This window comes from Orcinus orca, chromosome 2 (genome assembly GCF_937001465.1).
Source record: "Orcinus orca chromosome 2, mOrcOrc1.1, whole genome shotgun sequence".
NCBI classification, from domain to species: domain Eukaryota; kingdom Metazoa; phylum Chordata; class Mammalia; order Artiodactyla; family Delphinidae; genus Orcinus; species Orcinus orca.
The window spans coordinates 156,393,990-156,415,063 of record NC_064560.1 but is presented as its reverse complement, the minus strand read 5'-3'; the positions used below and the strand labels follow the sequence as shown (position 1 = coordinate 156,415,063).

Below are 21,074 nucleotides of genomic sequence, written 5' to 3'. Positions count from 1 at the left end.
GGCCTCTATAAGCAATCAAGTTGAAAAAGAGAATCACTTCAACACCCTTAACCTTCAATAAAAGATGTTGCTACATGTATCCCACTAATTTTCAAATGAATAGTAAGTCAGAATTAAGAAGAAAAAAGATCACACAAGGCCAGGAAAATCAGTTCTTCAATAACCTGGTTAATGGGAAAGAATATTTCAAATGGCTGGGGCCTGGGAAGATGGAGGATTGAGCCAAATTAGAGCATCAAAGTAGTGGATGCAGTAAGAACCTGAGAGGAGATTCATTCACTTCTTTATCGCTATTAGTGGTATTTCCACAGAAAAAACTGGAACTTCAATAGCAGTAAATTTTTCAGCAAACTACCAATGTGATCAAAGTAATATTTTGCAAATAAAAATCTGGTACTAATTACACATATTAGAAAGGAAATGAGAGATCTATTAAGGTGCTATAATTATGCTAGTATGAAATAATAAACTAGGGTCTTATCTAAAACCTGAATGCAAGAATAACTAGAAATAAAGTATCTTTAAGATTTCAGAACAAATTGTAGATTGGGCAAGGGAGAGAGAAGTCAAAGATTCAAGCATAAGGATAATAATGCCTCAAAACATTAGAAAATAAAAACAACCTGACCAGAAGCAAGAGTTTGATTTTAGACATACGTTAATTTTGAGGTGACGACAAACACTTTCAAATTGAAGCATCAGCCAGCAATGTAAACAATTTCAAAAAGAAATCACTGGTCCACAAAGTCCAATTAGAGGGAGTGTTAGAAGCCCACTTGACAAGCAGACTGAAACCATGTTCTTCAAAACAACAACAAAAATCAGTGGTCCAGACCTAACCAAAATCATGAAAATGGATAACACTGTAAAAATAGGCAGTAAGCACTGAACCTTCTAAAATGTTGAAAGAAAACAGGTGAAAATAAGGATCAGAGAGAGAAGGTCACTTAGGCCAAAACCATTATCACTTTTCCTCTCTTCTCCACTCCATCATCAAGCCCTATCTACTATCTCTTTTTTATCAAACTCATCCCCTCATTATCAATGTCTGACTTAAGGTCCTTATTCTCTGACTTGGATTCCTGCAAAAGCCTTTCAACTATCCCTGTTCCACTCTCTACACTGCTGCCACTCTCCATACTATGCCAGAGTAATAATTTAAAATACTAATATAATCACACTGTTGGGTTGCTTAAACTCCTTCACTTGGCTCCCCAGTCTTCAGGGATATAAGGCCCTTTAAGACAAGACCTCCATCTATTTCTCTAGGTCTCTTCATTCCAGTCCTGATTCCCAAATACCACAACTCTTTACTGTATTTCTCACAAACCGTTATCACTAGACGACCTATGCTGAAAACACCTGGAGTGCACTCATTAAAAAGCACGATCCTGGGCCCCAAAAGAGACCTACCAAACCATCATCTCATGGGATGGGAAGGAATTACACCAAGTAATAAGTCTCATACCCAGCACCCATTCGTTCACTTGCTTTCCTGACAATGCCTAATTGTTTTAAAAGATTCAACACGGTCTGCTTCTCATTTCTAAAAAGTCCTCCCTATCAATCCTTCTCTTCCCCACCTCTCATCTGCGCTGTCCCAAAGCACCTGATGCTTACCTCTACTATAACAGCGTATTTACTTGTCAACTTCTAGCCTCCCCAAAAAGTTGCTTACTTAAGGACAGGGAGACAGTTTAATTAGCCATTTGTACCAAAGCCCAACCCAGGGCACTTAAAAGTTTGCTAATTAAATGAATACAAATATTTAATTTTGTATTCAAAGAATGAAAATATACCTTCATCTGCATCTGTTGAGTCTCTTGGTAACTGACGTGCATTTTGTTTTGAAACACATTATGTTCCTTTTCTAATGTCCCAATCCGATCTTTCATCCTTGCTATAACCACACTGCTTCTTTCTTTCTCTGCCATCATTTCCTAGAAGAGTAAATCAGAAAAAAAATATGAAAAACTTGTTATTTAAAAAAATAAGAACAAGACTTTACTAAGAAGAAAACAACATCAGTAAAACAATCATGAATTCTTTTTTTTTTTTTAATAAATTTATGTTTTTATTTTTGGCTGTGTTAAGTCTTCGTTGCTGCGCGCGGGCTTCCCCTAGTTGCAGCAAGTGGGGGCTGCTGTTCGTTGCAGTGCGTGGGCTTCTCACTGCGGTGGCTTCTCTTGTTGAGGAACACAGGCTCTAGGCACGCAGGCTTCAGTAGTTGTGGCACACAGGCTCAGTAGTTGTGGCTCGTGGGCTCTAGAGTGCAGGCTCAGTAGTTGTGGTGCAGAGACTTAGTTCCTCCGCAGCATGTAGGATCTTCCCAGACCAGGGCTTGAACCCTTGTCCCCTGCATTGGCAGGTGGATTCTTAACCACTGTGCACCAGGGAAGCCCAATCTTGAATTGTGAAATAAGTACTTGCTTAAAAAGCAAGGTCAAAGGTTTTTTAAAAAAAAATTTGTCTTCTGCATCTTACCTGCTCTTTACATCAATTCCCTTCATAAACACTTAGCTGTTCTGTTTACTCCTATTTCAAATGCACTTTCTGGTTTAAGAGTTAAAGACCTGAACATGGAATAAAATCCTACATTCTAACTTGATTATAAGAAAGAACATGTGTTTTTTTTTGTGGTACTCGGGCCTCTCACTGTTGTGGCCTCTCCCGTTGCGGAGCACAGGCTCCGGACGCGCAGGCCCAGCGGCCATGGCTCACGGGCCCAGCCGCTCCGCAGCATGTGGGATCCTCCTGGACCGGGGCACGAACCCATATCCCCTGCATCGGCAGGCGGACTCTCAACCACTGCGCCAAAAGGGAAGCCCCCAAGAAAGAACATTTTTAAAGCAAAACAAGGTAATTCTTCATTATTTCCAGGTACCAGCTCTTTTAGGGTACAGAATAGGCCCCCAGAAAAAAAAGAGTCGAGAAATAAAGTCTCCATCCTAAGTTAAGAGATAAGGATAAGATATGTTTATAGCAGAATAGGGAAAGTAAAACTCAGAAAATTTTATTATCTTCCCAAGTCAAACATTAAAAGGGTAATTTCATTTTGAGTTGCAAGTATTGTGAACTCCTAGGATAAATATTAACTATTAAAGTGCAAGAAAGCCAAGCAACTTTAAAGTTATCTGCAGGTATGATCAGTCCATTTTCCCTGCTCTCAGAAACTGTTTGACAAACTTTAAGATTTTCATTTAACTAACGGTTTGCCCATAAGAGTTCATTTACATTTGCAAATTATTTTACTGATGTACATAATACATTTAGGAAAAAAGTATACACATCTTAAGTATACAGCTCAATGAGTTACACAAAATAGTTTCTTTTTTTAATTTTTAAAATAATCAGAAAACTATAGCTACAGAAAACTACAGTAAAGTTTCTAATCTTAAGGAAACACTTATTTTAGCAACAACTTTGATTAATCTTAATCAAATGCAGCCAAAAATAAAATAAATTAAAAAAAATCAATCTAACCAAGTTTTCCACTGACTTTTTTTATTTACCTCAAATTCACAGAAAAGATTTTATATTCAAATGAGGCCATTCTCATAACGTCATCAAGTAGCTACATGAACGACAGTGAAATAAACCTCATATAGTCTACTGTATTTAACACCTAAAAGGAGAAATAAGCACTTCGGGAAAAACGAGACCACATTTACTACAGAATTTCAATTATGTTCTCAGTCTACATGATTTTTTTAAATATAACTGACATAGAATATTATATTAGTTTCAAGTATACAATATAATGATTCAATACTCGCATTTATTGCTAAATCATCACCACACACAGTTACAAACTTTTTTTCTCGTTATGAGAACTTTTAAAATTTACTCTCGTAGCAACTTTCAAATATACAACACAGTATTAATAACTATATTCACCATGCTGTACATTACATCCCCTGGACCTATTTATTTTACAACTGGAAATTTGTACTTTTACACTTGTTTAAAGGCCTTTTTTTTAAACCTCTCAAAGTAAATGGGATTTAAAGAACTTCACTGATTAAAAATTATATCACAAAAACCTTCATGAATAAACCACCCATGTAAGAGTTTCACATTTGTCCCATAAATTGGATTTAAACAAGATCACACTGAGTTTTGTGCTTCTATAGAATAATTCTAGGTCAGAACCAACTGAAACATACTCCCAATGTCCACAGGCTTCCATTATTCAGAAATTAGTATACCTATAAGTACTGCTATTTTAAATTCACAATTCAACTGTAGGCTATAATAACATGAAAGAGTGAGACCCCATCACCACCACCTAAATTCTAAAAGAAAATTACTTTCACGTGGTATAAATCTACTGCACAAATAAATCAGGAATTATGGACAATTTCTAAAATCCTTCATTGTATCTGATTTAGAAAGTATAACCCTTAAATACAAGAATGTCTTCACCTGGGTTAACTGCTTACACCGATCCTTCATAGCAGCAGCATCTTCCTTCAGAGCAGTAAGTAACTTGTCTTTTTCTTGAAGCTGATGTACAAGTGCAGTCAACTCTCCTTTATTTGACTACAATTGAGAAATCAATACAAAATTAGTTAATAGTAAACATCAGCTAATGAAAATTATGAAGATGAACTATCTGATATCAAGTGTTCTTAGGCCAATGCAGAGTTCACTATTACATATAAAGTAGAATAACTGCCAAACACTGGTCAGTGAAATATCATTCAGAAAAATCACTGTATCATTACATATTCTGATGCATAACATAGGACACATATCAATCAAGAAACAGATTTTTACAAAGAATTATGACTTCCATTTTTAAACACAAAATCAAGATAGTAATCTCTCCCTTCTCCTCCTAAAAGTTCAAAAGAGGGGTATGAAATGAAATGCAAACTGAACCAAAAGAAAACAAACATCTGTAACGTCAAAGCATAATATCAGGAAAGACTTCCGAAAGCAGTGGAGATCAAACAGATGCTCAACAACCTTGTCAAAACATACCCAAGACTACAGAGGTGCCATGGGTACATAGTTCTCTGAAGTTAACAGGAATATACTGAAAGGTAAAACCAACAATCCCCCATTTGACATCAGGAACAAGCACAAATATAGAAGGTAGGAATTTTCTTGGTAGGAGGTCTTAGCAAGCAGAAGTAGGAAAGAAGAAATCATACAGGTAAACTTTATTCAAAGAGAGCAGCTAATCAGTAAGGAAGAGTTAAGAGAGATCCTCTACAGTGAGATCCTCTGTAGTGAACTCTTATATGAGAAAAAGGAAAGGCTAAAAGAACTCATTTTCACACATAGCCGAAGGAGAACAGCTCGCCTTAGCCATTCATTATCAATCCCTAGCCACAGAGATGATCCAAGAGAAACACCCCTCACTGGAAGAGGAGTATTAATGAAAAAGAAATAAAACAAGGTCTATGTAAGATATGAGAAAAAAGGAAGGAAAGCAATAAGAAAAACCAAATGCCAAGTGGAGAAAAATCACCATAAAAAGATTGTCAAGAACGGACAAAAACTGATTAAAAAAACATATCACTATGACTTTCGAAAGTCTAACATAGCAACGATTTCTAGAAAAACAAGAGCGAAGAACAGAGCTCACAAGAAATAATTCAGAGGAAAGATAAGACCACAGAAAGAGATGAAATATAAGCTGGCAAAGCCCAAAGTAGAAGTAAAAGTAACACCATCTCAGAAATACAATCCAATTAGAAGCAGCAAACAGAAAAAGACATGTTGCTGAAAACACAGGAGAAGACATAGAGTTCAGGGTGGAGAGAAGTAAATAAAAATAAGAGGAAATAAACCAAAGCTTTATTTTTTTTAGGACAAAAATATGAAAGATAAAGACAATAGGCAAGGAAGATCCAACTTATGCTTAATTGATACCCATTATTTCAATTCTTTTAAGGGACACTGAATCTCATGACTGAAAAGACATGCTTTGCCCAAGGGAATACTGATAGAAGAGTCAATGCAAAGCCACATTATAGCAAAATTCCCATGACTTCAAAGAAGCTGAATCCCTTGATGTTTGTACAGTAGGGTGGACACTGGAAAGTCCAATAAATAATAAAAACCTGGTTGATTACCCAAAGGATGTTTTCATTGTGAGAGTGTATTTTGACAAAAATACATGAAAAGAATGCAAATTCAGGGGACTTCCCTGGTGGCCCAGTGGTTAAGACTCTGGGTTCCCAATGCAGGGGGTATGGGTTTGATCCCTGGTTGCGGAACTAAGATCCCACATGCCACGTGGCAGAGCCTTTAAAAAAGAAAAAAGAATGCAAAACTCAGGCTGGTCTCAGACTTCTATCCAGCGATAGGAATGTAGAGAATGGTAAAGCAAGCATGACAAATTATCAAGGAAAGAAAGTGCAACCCAGAAAAATTATACCCCACCAAACTATCATTCAAGTACAAAGACAACAAAACAGCATTTTAACTGGCCAGAATTTGGGAAATACAGGTTCCATAAGCCCTTCTTGAAACAATTCCAGAAAAAAAAAAACAATTTCAGCCAACCAAGAGATGAATACAGAAGCTTATGGCAAAAGAACTGGTATCAAGCTTTGAACCCAGCATTAAGCTACAGAATTAAGACTGAAACAAACATAAAAATTATAGTCACAAAACAAACATTAAATATTGTAAGTATCTGATAAACAAATGCTATAATTAACAAAAGTAGAGAGGGAAGGAAGAGAGAAGGTAGGAAAAATTTTAAATAGACTTGCTCCTGTTATACAACATGGGGCCAAAATAGTTACTAACTTAGAGTTGGAAAAAAAACACATAATTGAGGCAAGTATATTTAAAGGCCAACAAGAAGAAATCAATAATCAACCAAAACTATCAAATATTTTTTTGCCTTTTTTTTTAATTGGGGTGTAGTTGATTTACACTGTTATATTAGTTTCTGCTGTACAGTGAAGTGGATCAACTATATGTATACATATATCCCCTCCCTCTTGGACCTCCCTCCCAGCTCCCACCATGCCACACATCTAGGTCACCACAGAGCACTGAGCTGAGCTCCCTGTGCTATACAGCAGGTTCCCACTAGCTATCTATTTTACACATGGTAGAGTACCTATGTCAATCCTGATCTCCCAATTCATCCCACCCACACCTTCCCCCACTGTGTCCACACGTCCATTTTCTACATGTGCATCTCTATTCCTGCCCAGCAAACTGGTTCATCCGTACCATTTTTCTAGATTCCACAAATATATGTGTTAATATACAATTCAAATACATTTTAAATGTTTTCTTACTAGTAATCACACTGAGTTAACATTTTTGAGCAATTATTTTATGCTAGGAACTCTAAGATAATACCTTATTATCATTCCCATTTTTGAGATAGGTAAACTGAGACACTGAGGTTAAGTAACTTATCTAAAGCCACAAAGCTCAAAGTGGCAGAGTCCAGATTTGAATCCAGGAAATCTGACCCTAGAGCCCAGGATCTTAACCTACACTCTAAATATACAACAGAAGTGTCTTATAGCTTAAACACAAAGGCGTGTGTACATACACATAGAACGTAACATCTCCTCTCCAACTCTGCAAAAGCCCTCTAGCTTTTACTGTTTTCCCCTTCCCATCTAAGCTTATTCAAAGTGGATACTGTCACCTTTCCTATTCATTCATCACTTATTTATAGTCTAGTACTCCAATGAAACTGCTTTCACTAAGGATATCAAATCCATTTTTTCAATCCTTACTCTCCTTGATTGCTCTAAAGCATGTCACTGCTGATTTTTCCCACCACCCCTGAACTCTCTACCCTCCCTAAGCATCTGTGATCCCACTGTCTCCTGCTGTTTCTCCTCTCACTATACTCTGTGGTGGCTTTCCCTGACCTTTAAATGTTGGTGCTTCTCAAGGTTCATTCCTGAACTTTCTTACCACTCTCCACATCCTCTCTGGACTAACATATATCCACTATATGTACTGGTGATAGTTGATTACTTTCCGAAATTACCCACTTTGCAATATATTTTCAACACCAGAGAATTATATATTCAATTGTGAAATAATTGTATCCATTTAAATGCTCCAAAGGATGCCTAAAACAACTTCCTAAATATTTTCATAATCCTCTACTCTCTCTTCCTTTGCAAAGTGCTCATGAATACCATTGTCACCACAATCTATCCAGTTACTCCAGAGCAAAAACAAGCATTCATTCTAGACTCTTCTTTAGCCACCATATCTAATTGGTCAGCAAGTCCTCTAACTCCTCTATCTCTATCCTACATCTATGCTTATATTCCTGCATTTATCTTCCCCCTTTCTCTGAAGTGGTCTTTATTAGGTGTGGGGATTCATCTACATCCTGGACCTTGAAATCTATTAAAAGGTCTGAGCAAGAATCAATTTCTGTGACAGGAAAAGGGAGAAATTAAACTTACCAAGTCTTTCCCCGATAAGAGTGGATCTACAAGGGCACAGAGTCCCTGAAGATAAGAATAGAATCACACCATAAGAAACACAGAACAAGATTTTAATTGAAAGCCAAAGGTTCCAAGGAAAAGGGAAAACTGTAAGGTTTCAAAATACTTACTCTATTTCAAAACGTTATCTTTAACAGTTCCCAACTTCCTCCTTGGCCTGCCTAATACAGCTATCAAGGGGAGTCTGATTTACCACCCAACCTCTAGAGTTCAAAGCTGTCTCAAGCAATAAAATGACTACTCTTGCACCCATAAACCACCACCACCACCATCCTTAGTCAGAAGAGAAACACCTGAAGCAATTAATTTTAAAAAGCAGTGATTTCAAACAGGTAGTAACTAAGTTCAGCTGGAGGCTTTTCCCTGCAAGAAGATTTTCCCAATCCTCACAAATAACCAGGAACCCTTTTAAGATATACACTTACCCAATTAAAGTAAATCAAAAGATAAATTCTTCAATCAAGAACTTCAAGAACGTTCCTTGCAAGAGAATAATCTAACTTTGTATCCAAAGTCACACAGTTATCGCACTCTGATGATCCTCGAACACACTGTTTACTCTGAGCCACTGCTGGCACCACACGGAGACTGTCCAACAAGCATACTACATTGTAAAATGCCACAGATTTGTAAAACACGTTGTCAATAGATACCTGGAAGTATGGACAGACATATGCCATGATAAATGCTATATGACAAAAAAAATTCAGATGGTTATGAGAAAGAGAGAAGAGAATAATTTAGACTAGGAATTCAGATCAGCCTTATATGAGGAAATGATATTTAAATGGAAACCTGATGGAGGAAATAACCAAGGAAAGAAGTTAAGGGGTAGGGGCTTGGGGGTTTTCGGACAGTCCAGACAGAAGAGAATATTTGGTTTGCTTTAATGAGGGGATGAGGAAAATGCCATGAGATCAGGTTATAGAGAGAGACAGACATAGGCCTTAAAAGGAATCTGGATTTTGCTTTAAGTGCAAAGAGAAAGGCACCAAAGGGTTTTTAAAGCAGTGATTTACCTCTTAAAGGCTGCCTTGCAGTTGTGTAGAAAAAATAGACTAGAAGGCTACAAGGGAATGCAGAAACATCAACTAGGAGAATACTGAAGGTAATCAAATGAGAAGTGATGGTATGGACTAGGATGGTCTTTAATAAATGGGAGAGGATTCAAGATGGTGGAGAAGGGACTTCCCTGGTGGTCCAGTGGCTGGGGCTCTGGGCTCCCAGTGCAGGGGGCCCAGGTTTGATCCCTGGTCGGGGAACTAGATCCCACATGCATGCTGCAACTAAGAGTTCGCAGGCCACGATGAAGATCCCGTGTGCCACAACTAAGACCCAGTGCAACCAAATAAATAAATACATATTTAAAAAAAAAAAAAAAGATGGTGGAGAAGTAGGAGGATGTGGAGTTCATCTCTCTCCACAGATGCATCAGGAATACATCTATAGATGCAACAATTCTCACAGAACACCGGCTGAAGACTAGCAGAAGACCTTGAACACCAGACAGGACTATAAAGATCCCTGCATAACTGGGTAGGATGGCAAAAAGAAGGGAGGAGGAGGAGGAGAGGAAGCTGGATGGGACCTGCACCCCGGGGAGCAGGGGGGAGGCAGAAGCAGAGGAGAGAGTCCCAAATTCGGGGAAACCTCCTCTCCAACAGAGAAATCGACTGGGACAGAAGAAAGCATTTGAGGCTGTTGGAAGAGGGTGAAGCGGCCAATCGGTGGCAGATGGGACACAGTGAGAAATACACAGACGGTCCGTACCGTGGCCCTACATACCCTGGACTGGGACATGTGTTCACAGGTGTGCAAGGGGGCTGGGAGCTGGAGCACGGGGACTGGAGAACAGGCCCAGAGCAAGAATTGTTGTTGGCTGTGGGGAGATGGACTGAGGGGACGGGAGGGAGGAAATCCACAGCAGGGAATACCTACAGAGGAAGACGGGACTGCCATGGAAGGAGGGCACTATTGCTGAGTAACACGCAGGGGGACAAGCCACTCTTGCAGCCTCTCTCTCCCCTCATGCCAGCACCTGCCAATTAGCAACAAAAAAAAGCCCCCTCAGGGATGGCCCTAGCGCACCTGCTGCTCGGCGCCAGAAAAAGCCCAGCCAGGGCTGGCCCTGACGCACCGTACACTGGGTGCCAGAAAAGGCCCTCACTAGGGCCATACCTCTTGTGCCTGTGGCTGACAGCTCCCCTGTGCATTTGGCACCACCAGGCTCCCGCGATCCAAGCAGTCATACCACCTCTGCACTCTGTCCTCACTGGAGCAGACCCAAGATCTCCACGGCGGCCTCAGGACCAGACTCTGTGGGTGGACCACACACAGAGGTGGGGATAAAACCAAAGCTGAACCCCAGGGATGGGGCAACTAAGGAAGAAGATCGAAAACTTTCCATCAGCTGTACAAGCTGCAGATTAAATCCCCGTGATCAGCTAGGTAGACCCTGCGTCCATGGAATATCTGAGTAGACAATGAGTGTTCTCACAAATGAAAATGGTCTAGCTCTGGCAGCTGTGGACGTTGGGGACAAGCACACACAGGAACTGGCTCAGATCAGAGTCTGAGTGGTCTTCACAGGGCCCACAACAGGTCCAGAGACCAGTCCAGAGGCAGAGGAGGGCCTCTTGGGGAGGCGGAGGTGGGCTATGGCTCACGGTGTGCGCAAAGACACTTTCAGCTGAGACCCCAGGGAAACATAATTATTACTATTAATTTTATTATGTTTTGATTCATTCTGGCTTTTTTGTTGTTGGGTTTCTTTTCTTTCTTTTTTTGGTTTGTTGTTGTTTCAGGTTTTTTTTCTTTAGTCTTTTGAGATCTTCATGTTCTATAACATATTTTCTATTTTTATTTTATTTTTTTTATAAACTTCTATTTTTACTTTGCTTTTCTGTTTTTCTGTGTTCTTTTCCCGTATTTTTTTCTTCTTCTTTTTCTTTAATATATTTTTTACATTTCCATTTCTACTTTACTTTTCTGTTATCCTATGTTTTTTCCCTTTCTATTTTATTTAATTTTTTTAATTCATTTTTATCAGTTTGTTCTGTTTCCTTACTTTATTCTTCAGTTGGCACACTGCTTTGGTTTTGTTATTAGGTTTTCTGTTTTTGTTAGTTTTGATTCTAATTGTTTGATTTCGTTTTTGAGTTCTTCTGTTTGTCTGGTTGTTCCCTTGTTTTTGTTTCATATGGTTCTGTTTTGTTTTTTTGTGTGTATGTATGCTTCCTTGTTTCTGTTTTTGTTTGTTTGATTTTACTTTTTACCATTTTTCTATGGTTTTATTAGTCTTTTCTTGTTTTTTTTTTTTTAATCCCCTTTATTGAGGGATGAGCAACTTGCGGTGTCTTGGTTCCCAGATTGGAAGTCGGGCCTGAGGCTCTGCGGTAGGAGCACGGAGTCCAGGATACTGGACCACTAAAGAATTCCTGGCCCCAGGGAAGACTATCACCGAGAGCTCTCACAGAGGCCTCTAACTGAATCCAAGACCCGGCTCCACCCAACTGCCAGCAGCTCCCAGGGATGGATGCCTCTCACCAAACAACAAACAAGACAGGAACACAAACCCACCCATCAGCACACAAACTACCTAAAGCCATACTAAGCTCAAAGACACCCCAAAACATACCACCTGACTCAGCTCCACCTACAAGAACGCAGGCACAAGTCCCTCCCATCAGGAAGCCTACACAAGCCACTAGACCAACCTCACCACCAGGGGCAGAGAACAGAAGCAAGAGGAACTATGACCCTGCAGCCTAGGGAAAGGAGGAGACCTCAAATACCATAAACCAGACAAAAGGAGAAGACAGAGAAATATCTTGCAGGCAAAAGAGCAAGATAAAAACCCACAAGAACAAATAAATGAAGAGGAAATCGGTAAACCACCTGAAAAAGAATTCAGAATAATAATAGTAAAGATGATGCAAAATCTCAGAAACAGAGAAAATACAAGAAACATTTAACAACGAACTAGAAGAGCTAAAGAGCAAACAAACAGTAATGAACAACACAATAACTGAAATTAAAAATACTCCAGAAGGAATCAATAGCAGAATAACTGAGGCACAAAATTGGATAAGTGAGCTGGAAGATAGAATGGTGAAAATAACTGCCGCAGAACAGAAAAAGAAAAAAGAATGAAAGTAATGGAGGACGGTCTCAGAGACCATTGGGACAACATTAAGCACAACAATGTTCGAATTGTAGGTGTCCCAGAAAAAGAAGAAAAAAAGAAAGGATCTGAGAAAATATTTGAAGGGATTATAGTCAAAATCTTCCCCAACACGGAAAAGGAAATAGTAAATCAAGTCCAGGAAGCACAGAGAGTCCCATACAGGAGAAACCCAAGGAGAAACATGCTGAGACACATATTAATCAAACTAACAAAATTTAAACACAAAGAAAAAATATTAAAAGCAGCAAGGGAAAAGCAACAAATAACATACAAGGGAATCCCCAATAAGGTTAACAGCTGATCTTGCAGCAGAAATTCCACAGGCCAGAAGGGAGTGGCAAGATATATTTAAAGTGATGAAAGGGAAAAACCTACAACCAAGATTACTCAACTCAGCAAGGGTATCATTCAGATTCAATGGACAAATCAAAAGCTTTAGAGACAAGCAAAAGTTAAGAGAATTCAGCACCACCAAACCAGCTTTACAATAAATGCTAAAGAAACTTCTCTAGGCAGGAAACACAAGAGAAGGAAAAGACCTACAATAACAAACCCAAACAATTAAGGAAATGGTAATAGGAACATACATATCAATAATTACCTTAAATGTAATGGATTAAATGCCCCAAGCGAAAGACACAGACTGGGGACTTCCCTGGTGGCACAGTGGTTAAAAGTCCATCTGCCAAATGCACGGGACAGGGGTTCAATCCCTGGTCCAGGAAGATCCCACATGCCGCGGAGCAACTAACCCCAGGCACCACAACTACTGAGCCTGCGCTCTAGAGCCCACACTCCACAACAAGAGCAGCCACCGCAATGAGAAGCCCACACATCGCAACGAAGAGTAGCCCCCACTCAACGCAACTAGAGAAAGCCACGCACAGCAATGAAGACCCAACACAGTCATAAATAAATAAATAAGCAAACAAGCTAGCAAGCAAGGAAGCAAACGAGCAATCATTAAAATAAAGAAAAAGACACTGACTGGCTGAATGGATACAAAAACAAGACCCATATTATACACTGTCTACAAGAGACCCCTTCAGACCTAGGGACAATACACACCGAAAGTGAGGGAATGGAAGAAGACATTCCATGGAAATGGAAATCAAAAGAAAACTGGAGAGGCAATACTCACATCAGACAAATCAGACTTCCGACTTTAAAATAAAGACTATTATAAGAGACAAGGAAGGACACTATATAATGATCAAGGAATCAATCCAAGAAGAAAATATAACAATTAGAAATATCTATACATCCAACACAGGAGCACCTCAGTACATAAAGCAAATGCTAACAGTCATAAAAGGAGAAATCAACAGTAACACAATAATAGTAGGGGACTTTAACACCCCACTTACACCAATGGACAGATCATCCAAACAGAAAATAAAGAAGGAAACACAAGCTTTAAATGACACATTAGACCAGATGGACTTAATAATTTGATATTTATAGGACATTCTATCCAAAAACAACAAAATACACTTTCTTCTCAAGTGCACAAGCAACATTTTCCAGGATAAATCACATTTTGGGTCACAAATCAAGCCTCAATAAATTTAAGAAAACTGAAATAGCATCAAGCATCTTTTCTGACCACAACACTATGAGACTAGATATCAATTACAGGGAAAAAAACTGTAAAAAAATACAAACACATGGAGGCTAAACTATACACTACTAAACAACCAACAGATCACTGAAGAAATCAAAGAGGAAATCAAAAAATACCTATAGACAAGTGACAGTGAAAATACGAAGACCCAAAACCTATGGGATGCAGCAAAAGCAGTTCTAAGAGGGAAGTTTATAGCAATATAAGCCTACCTCAAGAAACAAGAAACATCTCAAACAACCTGACCTTACACCTAAAGCAATGAGAGAAAGAAGAACAAAAAAAACCCAAAGTTATCAGAAGGAAAGAAATCATAAAGATCAGATCAGAAATAAATGAAAAAGAAATGAAGGAAACAATAGAAAAGATCAATAAAACTAAAAGCTGGCTCTTTGAGAAAATAAACAAAATTAATACCATGAGCCAGACTCATCAGGAAAAAAAGGGAGAAGATACAAATCAATAGAATTAGAAATGAAAAAGGAGAAAAAACAACTGACACTGCAGAAATACAAAAGATCATGAGAGACTACTATAAGCAACTATATGCCAATAAAATGGACAACCTGAAAGAAATGGACAAATTCTTAGAAAAGTACAACCTTCCAAGACTGAACGAGGAAGAAACAGAAAATATGAGCAGACCAGTCACAAGTAATGAAATTGAACCTGTGATTAAAAATCTTCCAACAAACAAAAGGGCCAGACGGCTTCACGGGTGAATTCTATCAAACATGTAGAGAAGAAAGCTAACACCTATCCTTCTCAAACTCTTCCAAAATACAGCAGAGGGAGGAACACTCCCGAATTCATTCTACAAGGCCACCATCACCCTGATACCAAAACCAGACAAAGATGTCACAAAAAAAGAAAATTACAGGCCAATATCTCTGATGATCATAGATGCAAAAATCCTCAACAAAATACTAGCAAACAGAATCCAAGAGCACATTAAAAGGATCATACACCATGATCAAGTGGGTTTTATCTCAGGAATGCAAGGATTCTTCAATATATGCAAATCAATCAATGTGATACACCATATTAACAAAGTGAAGGATAAAAACCATATGATAATCTCAACAGATGCAGAATAAGCTTATGACAAATTTCAACACCCACTTATGATAAAAACTCTCCATAAAGTGGGCATAGAGAGAACCTACCTCAACATAATAAAAGCCATATATGACTAACCCACAACCAACATCATTCTCAATGGTGAAAAACTGAGAGCATTTCCTCTAAGATCAGGAACAAGGCAAGTGTGCCCACTCTCACCACTGTTATTCAACATAGTTTTGGAAGTTTTAGCCACAGCAATCAGAGAAGTAAAAGAAATGAAAGGAATCCAAACTGGAAAAGAAGAAGTAAAGCTGTCACTGTTTGCACATGACATGATACTATATATAGATAATCCTAAATATGCCACCAGAAAACTACTAGAGCTAATCAATGAATCTGGTAAAGTAGCAGGTACAAAATTGATGCACAGAAATCTCTTGCATTCCTATACACTAACAACAAAAAATCAGCAAGAGAAATTAAGGGAACACTCCCATTTACCGCTGCAACAAAAACAATAAATACCTAGGAATAAACCTACCTAAGGAGGCAAAAGACGTGTATGCAGAAAACTATAAGAAACTGATGGGGGGGAGGGGAGAAAAAAAGACACTGATGAAAGAAATCAAAGACGATACAAACAGATGGAAACATAGACCATGTTCTTGGATTGGAAGAATCAACATTGTGAAAACAACTATACCGCCCAAAGTAATCTACAGACTCAGTGCAATCCTTATCAAATTACCAATGGCATCTTTCACAGAACTAGAATAAAAAATTTTACAATTCATGTGGAAACACAAAAGACCCCGAATAGCCAAAGTAATCTTGAGAAGGAAAAACAGAGCTGGAGCAATCAGGCTCCCTGACCTCAGACTATATTACAAAGCTACAGTAATCAAGACAGTATGGTATTGGCACAAAAGCAGAAATATAGATTAATGGAACAGGATAGAAAGCCCAGAGATAAACCCACACACATATGATCACCTTATCTTTAACAAAGGAGGCAAGAATATACAATGGAGAAAATCCAGCCTCTTCAATAAGTGGTGCTGGGAAAACTGGATAGCTACATATAAAAGAATACATATATATATATAAAAGAATGAAATCAGAACACTTCCTAACACCATACACAAAAATAAACTCAAAATGGATTAAAGACCTAAATGTAAGGCTAGACACTATCAAACTCTTAGAGGAAAACATAGGCAGAACACTCTATGACATAAATCACAGCAGGATCCTTTTTGACCCACCTCCTGGAGAATTGGAAATAAAAATAAACAAATGGGACCTAATGAAACTTCAAAGCTTTTGCACAGCAAAGGAAACCATAAACAAGGCCAAAAGACAACCCTCAGAATGGGAGGAAATATTTGCAAATGAAGCAACTGACAAAGGATTAATCTCCAAAATTTCCAAGCAGCTCATGCAGCTCAATATCAAAAAAACAAACACCTCAATCCATAAATGGACAGAAGACCTAAATAGACATTTCTCCAAAGAAGACATACAGATTGCCAACAAATACATGAAAAGATGCTCAACATCACTAATCATTACAGAAATGCAAATCTAAACTACAATGAGGTATCACCTCACACTGGTCAGAATGGCCATCATCAAAAAATCTACAGACAGTAAATGCTGGAGAGGGTGTGGAGAAAAGGGAACCCTCTTGCACTGTTGCTGGGAATGTAAACTGATACAGCCACTATGGAGAACAGTATGGAGGTTCCTTAAAAAACTAAAAATAGAACTACCATACGACCCAGCAATCCCACTACTGGGCATATACCCTGAGAAAACCATAATTCAAAAAGAGTCATGTATCACAATGTTCACTGCAGCACTATTTGCAATAGCCAGGACATGGAAGCAACCTAAGTGTCCATCAACAGATGAATGGATAAAGATGTGGCACACACATACAATGGAATATTACTCAGCCATAAAAAGAAATGAAACTGAGTTATTTGTAGAGATGGATGGACCCAGAGTCTGTCATACAGAGTGACATAAGTTAGAAAGAGAAAAACAAATACTGTATGCTAACACATATATATGGAATCTAAAAAAAAAAATGGTTCTGATGAACCTAGAGGTAGAACAGGAATAAAGATGTAGACGTAGAGAATGGACTTGAGGACATGGGGAGGGGGAAGGTTAAGCCGGGACGAAGTGAGAGAGTAGCATGGACATATATACACTACCAAATGTAAAACAGATAGCTAGTGGGAAGCAGCTGCATCACACGGGGAGATCAGCTCGGTGCTTTGTGACCACCTAGAGGGGTGGGATAGGGAGGGTGGGAAGGAGGTTCAAGAGGGAGGGGATATGGGGATATATGTATACATATAGCTGATTCACTTTATTGTACAGCAGAAACACATCATAAAGCAATTACTCCAATAAAGATGGGGGAAAAAAATAAATGGAAGCCACTAAAGGTTTAAAGGCAGAAAAGTGTGTTAGGAGTGTGTGTGTATGTGTGTTTAAAATAAGAATGGTCACATCCACAATCTAATATTGAACACCGGATACCATGTCATCTTATCTCACACAAAGTTAACACTTAAAAACTTGTCACATTTCCCAATATGAGATAGTTAGTAGACCTGATAATATAGTGAGTGTAATATAACGAGAAATTAAATATTAGCTTAATGGCTTTGTTTTTTTCAAATTTTAGTCAGTCATAGCAATGATTCTATCATTCAAAGCATTTACTTTAGAACAGTAGTATTCTATACATACATACACACACACACACACACACACACACACACACACACACACACACGAAAAAGATGCCCAGGTGCTTTGAATGGTGCTATCTTCAGTCACAAAAACATTCCATATGTTATCCAGAAATCACCCGACCTTGCCTTCAGCACTTACATTCACAGGAAAGCAAGGTACAACTTAGCCAAGTGCCAAATGACTTTAAAGTTATATAAATCTTCTTACTTATTATAAGCAATTCGTTTTTGTCAAAACCTCAGATGATTCGGACACCTGACTGAACTAAATAAGTATATTGATTAGTATGGATATACGAAATAACTTCCGAAGGCATTCCAGAACTTTTAAATGTAACTAAGTGCTTTCGGGGTATGAAGGATGGGAGTAGGTTATAACTTATTGTTCTAGCAGAAGTCTTGCTTGGTGAACTTCTAATCACTGCCCTCAAATAGGCTCATAATCTAAAATATGCTTACCTTCTTTAAAGCATCCTGTATCACACCAGACTTTTCCTTTAGCAGATCTACAACACAAAGGGCCTCATCTTCAGAAAACATCATAGTCTTCAAGGACAGAAGAAAATCTTTAAATTTTACTTCAGCATTCTCTTTAAAAAAAAAAAAGTTAACATTTAAAAGATATAAGTAACAACTTCAGCAAAGGTAAAGCACCAAGAATTCTTGACCCAGAACGTCAGTAACCAAGAGAAAACAGATTTACATTTCAGGTCAAACAACAATTAATGCTCTAGTCCACAGAGAAAAAGTGTTTATCATTTTTAATACAATATGGAATAATCACATTAAATAAAAATTTGCTCAACCTGCAGAATATTTTTTATGTTTTCTTAATTGGAAATATAGTTGATTTACAATGTTGTGTTAATTTCTGCTGTACAGCAAAGTGATTCAGTTATACATATATATATATGTACATTATTTCTTAGATTCTTTTCCATTATGGTTTATCATGGGATACTGAATATAGTTCCCTGGGCTATAGAGTAGGACCTTGTTGTTTATCCATTCTATGTACATAGTGGTTTGTATCCAAACTGCAGAATATTAAAGTGCCAGTATACCCTTACTTTAAAAAAAAAAAAAGCAAATGTCTAATATATGGTAGTATCTATACTAAATATGTTCACAAATACTGTCATTTAACTGTAATACTTAGGACTTATGAGCCAAATTTTACAGATGAGAAAATAAGCTCGAAGACAATTACAAAAAGGAAGTCTGATTTTACAAACATCAAGTATATACAGCAATCCTAACATTTTAAAAATCCATGTGCCAAACATCTCCTGACTCACCCACTTCGATTCCCCTAGGGCTCTTATATTAGGCAACAGCGGCCTCTCATTAAAAGCAACTGCCACCCATTACACCCAAAGGTGCCCAGAGCTTTTAATACTTCAGCTACATTATAAGTTTAAAAAGGCAGTTGTGTGCATGTATGAGAACAAGGGGTATATGGAAACTCTGTACTTTCCACTCAATTTTGCTATGAACCTAAAAGTGCTGTTTAAAAAAAAAAAAAACTATTAAAAAAATAATATGGAGTTCCCTGGTGGTCCAGTGGCTAGGACTCAGCACTTTCACTGCCGTGGGCCCCGGTTCAACCCCTGGTTGGGGAACTAAGATCCCGCAAGCCATGTGACTCGGCCAAAATAATAACAATAATAATAATAATAAGGCCGTTGTGAATTAGCATAGAAAACTCTGAGAGACAATAATAGAAGGGAACAGATTACCAGACAGCAAAACAGCTATGAAACCTTAGGCAAGTCAAAGTCTAATGTCCAGCTCTACAAAACTGAGAAGGTGGATTAGAAAACTACCAATAAATCTTTTACTACAAAGATTCTATTAGTCTTTTGCAATTCATTGCTTCTATGAGAAAACTCAAAAATGTGTTTTTTTCAATACAAAAGATTGTCACATTCTGTATATTACCTTTATCAGCTTCAATCTTCAGTTTTTTAGCCCCTGTTTTCTGAATTCCTTCTACTTGGTCAGGTTTAATCAGATCAATAACCTCTCTCTTATCCACCACAGGATTTGAATCAGCATTATCCATCAAAGGAATATAAGTTGTTGCATGAATAAGGGGTTCATCTACCAAGACTGTAATTTAAGTTCAACAAAATCATAATTACTCAGCATTTTTTATAACAGAGTAATTAAATAACATGTAAGCACAATTAAGTTTAATGATAAATGCAGTTATTTTCAAATCTCTAATACCAGCTCAATTTGGCTTTAAATTCCTATTTTATCATTTAACAACTCAAAACACTCTTCTAATTAAGAAATACCAGTTCAATATTATTTTATAGCATATCATTTGTATCACACATCTCCTCTAATAGTATCTGAAAATTTCTTCTTATACATCCCTATACATTTTAGTTAGTTCTCATGTTTCTCCTGATTTAACTAAGAATCCATTCACATTTAATTAGTGCTCAAGGAAAACTATTAATTTTTAATGTATGTTGGTACTTTACTGACCTCTTATTCCAATTGGTTAATTCCTGAGTTTTTTTCCTTGCTAGATACAAAATTAGTCACTGCTCCTTCCAGATATCTTCTCATTTCTAATAGTTATGCCTCTAACTTATATGGTACATCTTACTACACTGTTAAAACTTCCAGAACCACATTAAAAGTGGAGGAAGGAAGGCTTCTTACTTTGTTCCTAATTTTAATGGGAAAAGTTTGAATACTGAAGTCTGATATCTGTTGGTTAGAGACACAAACTTCCACACCCATATGGAAGTCTCTCTATATCCCTACCTTAAAAAAAAAAAAAAACTCTGGGGCACATACAGTTCTTTCATTTAAAATGTATAATAAATATTTAATATTAACAAATATTTTGTGATAATATTTTTCTATACCTGATTGCTTGATATATCATAATTTTAATGCAAATAACAGAATTTCATCTTTTCCCTTGCCAATTTTACTATTTTCTAGCACTA

The 21,074-nt window shown here is 37.7% G+C and overlaps 1 protein-coding gene across 20 annotated transcripts in view; it reads right to left on the bottom strand.

Moving 5' to 3' along the window:
- The window catches only part of KTN1 (kinectin 1), a 123,277-nt gene that overhangs the window by 53,231 nt on the left and 48,972 nt on the right, over positions 1 to 21,074 (bottom strand). For all 20 annotated transcript variants that reach the window (XM_004279320.4, XM_033404708.2, XM_033404709.2 and 17 more), the window contains 4 exons: positions 20,044 to 20,214; positions 18,562 to 18,692; positions 4,426 to 4,542; positions 1,800 to 1,940 (listed from right to left, as the gene is read on the bottom strand). In XM_004279320.4, coding sequence (XP_004279368.1) covers positions 1,800 to 1,940; positions 4,426 to 4,542; positions 18,562 to 18,692; positions 20,044 to 20,214 — 560 coding nt within the window. The remainder of the gene's footprint in view (positions 1 to 1,799; positions 1,941 to 4,425; positions 4,543 to 18,561; positions 18,693 to 20,043; positions 20,215 to 21,074) is intronic.